Consider the following 6152-nt stretch of genomic DNA (forward strand, 5'->3'; position numbering starts at 1 on the left):
TTATGTGTGTGTGTATGTATGTATGTATGTATGTATATATATATATATATATTATGAATATATGTCTGGGTAAACACACACACACACACACACACACACAATGTGTATGTATGTATACATTTATGTATATATGTATATATATGTATATATGTATGTATATGTATATATGTGTATATATGTATGTATATGTATATATGTATGTATTTATGCGTGTGTATGTATGTATGTATGTATGTATGTATGTATGTATGTATGTATATATTATGTAGTTATAAATTAGGTTTCAGGAAAAGGAGAAGAAACTCCCACCCGTGGTACATTGGTAAGAGAGGGAGAAAGAAAGAGAGAGAGAGAGAGAGAGAGAGAGAGAGAGAGTGAGAGAGAGGGGAGAGAGGTGTATGTGTGTGTAGAAATATAAACACACACACACACACACACACACATATATATACTCTATGCAAGTACTACGACAGCAGGTGTGTAAAACACACACACACACATACACCCACACATATAGACACATACACATATATGTATGTATACTATTATACTTGCTATATACCTTCATACATACACATACAGATATAGACATGCACAAATACTCTCCCTCTCCCCCCTCTCTCTCTGTCTCTCACACACACACTCATACACATACATGCACATGCACACATACACTTGGCTACCCGTTTATCTAAAATGAAAGAAGGAGGTCACTCTACATTAGAGACACACCCACCCAGAAAGATAGGTAGATAGAGAGTGAAATATATATAGAGTGAGAGAGAGAGAGAGGTAGATAGGTAGAGAGAAGCAGACAGATAGACAAAGCGAGGGTGTTGAACGAGTGAGAGTGTGAGTGAGAGCGAGCGAGGGGTAGAAAGAGTAAGAGACTACCCTGGTATAATATATATAAATTTGCATGCGCAATAGCAACAGAGGCGATAGCAGCTGCAACAACAACAAGAACTACAACACTTGTGGGTGCACCATCAAAAATTATAATATTACTACAACAGCTGTTGTTGTTGTTGTTGTTGTTGTGGTTGTGGTGTATGTATGGTGGCGGTGATGAGGGGGTGGTGGTGGTGTAGTATGTGTTGAATATATTATAATAATAATACTACACTAACCGATGTCGTATGCATTGCTAGCGACTACAGATACTTATGCAAAAGTACGTTAAAAGCTAAACCCAGTCAAAGCAAAAACCGCCGCCACCACCACCACCGCTGCAGACACCACCACCGCCGCCATCACAGTTTTTATAAAACCCTGTCTGTGTTACCCCCCACCCCACCACCTGTACCAGTCTGTTAAAACGTTAACAGCACCACCACCTCCCCGTCACAACCACCACCACCACTAACTACAACTACTATTATTACTATTAACTGCGTTATTATTATTATTATTATTATTATTATTATTATTATTATTATTATTATTATTATTATTATTATTATTCTCTTTTCAAGTCGTCGTCGTCGTAGTAGTATTTTGTTAAGGTTTTCTCCGTTCGTTGACCTTGTGGTTGGTAAAGAAAGCAGCCATTAGTAATTTATTAGGTCAACGTCTTCATTGCCGCCGCCGCCGCCGCTGTCGCAGCCGCTGCAACCATTGCAGCCACCGCCGCCACCACCACCACCACCACCACTAAATTCGGGCACCTATGCGATCGCTTCAACCTGCTAGACACAACAGCTAAAAAATCTCCCTCATATATGCCATTACAGTCTAAGAAAAAAAAAAAGAAAAAAAAGGAATAGGACCCATTAAATAACGTGGCCCTTAGATCCCTGTACATAGGGATGGTCACGGTTGGAATGCTTTTGATTCAGAGATCTGCTTAACCCCCTCCCCCGCCACCGTCTCTACCACGACTATTATCTAATTACAGACTAGACACCACTCTCTCCCTCACCTCCGTCTCGCCATTAAAAGAAAAACATGGACGCTACCGCCACCCTCAACTATTGCGTCATCGTCCTCCCCTTACTCTGTCTACCTTTCTTCTCTCACTCCCTCACTCTGCATAACTTTATTGCTTTTCGTCCTTATCCTTTGTTGTCTCCCTTTCTCCCCCCCTCTCTCTATATCATTCATGAATTCATATTTCTTTCTCCTCTCTCCGTCATAAATCTTTATGTTTCCCTTTCCCCCTCTCTCACATATTTCTGTTTCGCTCTCCCACTCTCTTTCCTCTCTATACATTTTACTTTCCACTCATACCTTTACCTCATTCTTCCTTCAATTCCGTCTCCCACCGCCTTCGTTTCTAACTTCTATTCTATTCTTACTCTTTCTATTCACTTACTCTCTGCCATCTCGCTATTTCTCTCTCTCTCACTCCTACCCTAACACTATTCCTTACTCTTTCTCTCTCCCCTTTACCTGAAATTCTTATGCTCAAAGTGGCAAGCGACACCAGATACTTTGGCCAAAAATGTCGCTTTTGCTGCTGCTGATTGTCTGTCTGTCTGTCCAATTTGTCTGTCTTGGTCTTCGTGGCAGTTATATACTTCCCTTCTTTCTATAAGTGTGTCTGAAACAGTCTCCATATCTATCTATCTATCTATCTATCTATCTATCTATCTATCTATCTATCTATCTATCCTGTCTGTCGGAAAAGAATCCTTGATAAACAACCCCTCCCCACCCAGTCATGTTGCCGGAATTAATAATTATAATAACAATAATGTTGTAGTTGTTGTTGGTGCTATGTCGTCAAATAGGCGGCTACTTCCGCAATTAATCAGCTGAACTATGTAAACACACAACAGAGAAGAATAAACAAGTAACTTGTTAATTTATTTAATTAACCAAAATACAACAACACATTAATTAAATAGATACAAAATATAAAATTTAGAAAAAAAGAAATCTAAAGAAAAATGATTGATGTAAACGACATAGTATATAATAATAATAATAATAATAATAATAATAATAATAATAACTTTCAATACAGTAACCATAAGAGCATCACAGCAAACCACAGCACATACCCAAGGCACACAGAGCTGCGCTCGGTAGTGAAGTGAAAGCACGTTATAAAAATAAAACTACTGAACAATAATAATAATAATAATACTTTCTACTATAGACACAAAGCCTGAAATTTGGAGGAGGGGGATAGTCGATTACATCGATTCCAGTGTTCAAATGGTACTTATTTTATCAGTCATGAAAGGATAAAAGGCAAAGTCGACCTCGGTGGAATCCGAACTCAGAACGTAAAGACGAGCGAAATATCGTTAAGTATTACTTCCAGCGTGCTAACGATTCTGCCAGCTCGCCGCCTTAATAATAACAATGATGATGATGTTGATAATGATGATGATGATTTCTTTTATTAGCCACAGAGGCATAGACATGGGAAGCATCACAAAGATAGAAAACAATTTGTGTGAGGATTTACATAAAGGATTGGGAGAAAGAAATGGAAAAGACAGTGAAATGCGATAAAAGTATAATATATAGTATCCAAAGTATGTCATAACATGAATGATGCAGTCCTCCGATAATATTAATAATAATGTAGTTAAAAACCAGAAAAAAGAAGCAAGATTATTTGACTGGTGAGAAAAGGCTTCCAAACATAGGTGCAGGCACAGAAGGAATGCAAGAAAAGACATGAGAACCTAAGGAGAATAATCCACCGGGAAGTATATTTGCCACTTAAATGCGGCTAACCCCCAAAGAGCGAATGTTACTGTAGCTTGTAGCCCCAGGTGAACATCTCCTCCAGCTGGCTATTGACACACTTTCTGTGCCCTGTCGGTATTTGCAAAGGGAAGTCATCCTTCCTTTCGTCGATCTGACGTGATACGTACGGACCCGGGTTTCTGGGTATTTACCCTTCGTCAGTGTACGACAATCACCGATCTTCGATGCGAAGGGCTTCCAATGCAAATACATATATTTTTTTTGCAGTGACGAAAATTCACTGATCTCAAAAAAGTGTAAACAAGCAATAATAAATCTCTGAACGGGGTATAACTACTAACAGCACGATAACGTGAAGTATATTTGCCACTTAAATGCGGCTAACCCCTAAGGGCGAATGCTACTGTAGCGTGTAGCCCCAGAAGAACATCTCCTCCAGCTGGCTATTGACACATTCACGTTGCCGTGCTGCTTCCAGTTATACCTCGTTCAGAGATTTATTATTAATCCACTGGGAGTTATGTACAAAGCTAGAATTTGACCATATCGGTAAGGGTAGTGAAGTGCGAGAAAGTAAGAAATATAAGGGATTGTAGAATTTTAACATTCAGACTTTTAGAATAATAGAAACTAGGCCTGATTTCGCAGTAGCAGATAAAGAGGACTGGAAAGTGCCAAGTAATTGGTAGCTACCTCTCGCCCCATTTTTGGGTGAGACTAGCCAATCATCTTGTAACTTTCCTCAGTTCTTGTTCACCTGGAGTTCCGGACCAAACCAGACCCCAAGCAACCTAACCGGTCCTTCTGTCAAGCGCACCACGACGCTGTCGGGTGGCATGGACCTGTCTCCCTCTAGATGTTGAGCTGCAGGCTCACCGACTCCTACTGGTTAATCTTTACTCCTGTCTCCGTCTCGTACTCGCTTAGGGTTGTGTCGGTCACATTTCACAATCCCCAAAATTGAGAAAGTCAATATGAGAAGTGTGGAGAAAATAGTAAAGTACCAGGACCTAGCCATTGAGTTACAGAGGCTATGAAAGTGTGGGTAAAATGTATCCCTGTAGTTTTAGATGCATTAAGAACTATTCCTAAAGATTTGAACAGTTGGATTGAGGAAATAGGCATAAAACCTAGTTTAGTGCAACTCCAGAAAACAGTGTTATTAGGGATAGCTAGGGTATTTAGGAAGGGTCTTGTCATTTAAGTTTACTTGTAGCCTGTTGTTAGGGATTTTCCCCAACAGTCTAACCTGTTGTTCATAAATGAAGTAATAATAGTCTTTTTATTGGCCACAAGAGCCACGCACAGAAACAAAAGTACGATATAGCATAAAGAACAAGGGGTTTACATATAGCACGTGTAAACAGAAAAAAAACCCAATCTCTCTCTCTCTCTTTATATATATATATATATATATATATATATATATATATATATATATATATATATATGCATGCACACGCATGATTGGCTTTTGTCAGTTTCTACTAAATCACTCGTACAACCAGATTATATGTGGGTATTTTAGGTGCAGTCATTAGGGTGTTAACTTCGCGAGCATTAGGGCGGGGTTTCCATTCTTGTTTCGATTGACGCGTTGTGACTTTGGGAAAAGAAACATGATTTTTGTATTGCTGTAGTCTCCTCAACTGAATTGAATATCGTTGTTTGAGCGACTAAAAGTTGTTTCTTCAGCGAGCATTCATTGATTACCCGAGAAATGGTAATTGTATACTCTTACTGCCGTATTGATCAGCAGACAAATGATGATTGTATACAGTTACTGTTTTATTGATCATTATTAATTGATACGTATTGATAGATATTGGTTGTTTTTTGTGTTACAGGAAGTCACGTGATTTGGAATAAAAAAGATGTGAATAGAATCAGGTTCAGGGGGATAACTTGCTATGTGTATGTACTTGTGTATATATGTCTGTATGTGTATATGTCTGTATGTGTATATGTGTGTGTGTGTGTGTGTGAGTGTGTATACGCCTGGGTATGTATGTGCTTATGCGTGTGTGCGCTTATGTGTATATACGCCAGTGTGTGTGTGTGTATGTGTGTGTGTGTATGTGTGTGTGTGTGTGTGCACGTGTATGTGTATGCGTATGTGTGTGTGTGTGAATGTGCGTTGATTTTTAAATGGTCTAGTACTGAATATTTCATGTGTTATCGTACTGTATACAGGCACACACAGGCAAGCACGGTGCACATACATATGTATACGAATATATATATATATATAAATCAAAAAAAGCAACACAGATTTTAAAGGTTATTGCAGTACGCACGTTTCATGCTACTCCATTTATTTAAGTAATGCGAGCATTACATTAAATGCAAAATGTAGAGCAATCTTGAGCTGCACAAGAATATAGAAAATTACAGCAGAATGGACATATTACTAATTGTGGTAACATTTAAAATCTAAGTGGGAAGAAGAATACATAAAAATCCATTTTGACGTAGCCAAGGCTAGC

The 6152-nt window shown here is 38.7% G+C and overlaps 1 protein-coding gene across 1 annotated transcript in view; it reads right to left on the reverse strand.

Moving 5' to 3' along the window:
* The window catches only part of LOC106877262 (uncharacterized), a 7575-nt gene extending 5251 nt beyond the window's left edge, over positions 1-2324 (reverse strand). The window contains exon 1 of the mRNA XM_014926125.1: positions 2315-2324. Within this exon, the coding sequence (XP_014781611.1) occupies positions 2315-2324 (10 nt within the window). The remainder of the gene's footprint in view (positions 1-2314) is intronic.
* Between the last annotated feature and the right edge of the window lie 3828 nt (positions 2325-6152).

The sequence above is a fragment of the Octopus bimaculoides genome, chromosome 23 (genome assembly GCF_001194135.2).
Source record: "Octopus bimaculoides isolate UCB-OBI-ISO-001 chromosome 23, ASM119413v2, whole genome shotgun sequence".
NCBI classification, from domain to species: domain Eukaryota; kingdom Metazoa; phylum Mollusca; class Cephalopoda; order Octopoda; family Octopodidae; genus Octopus; species Octopus bimaculoides.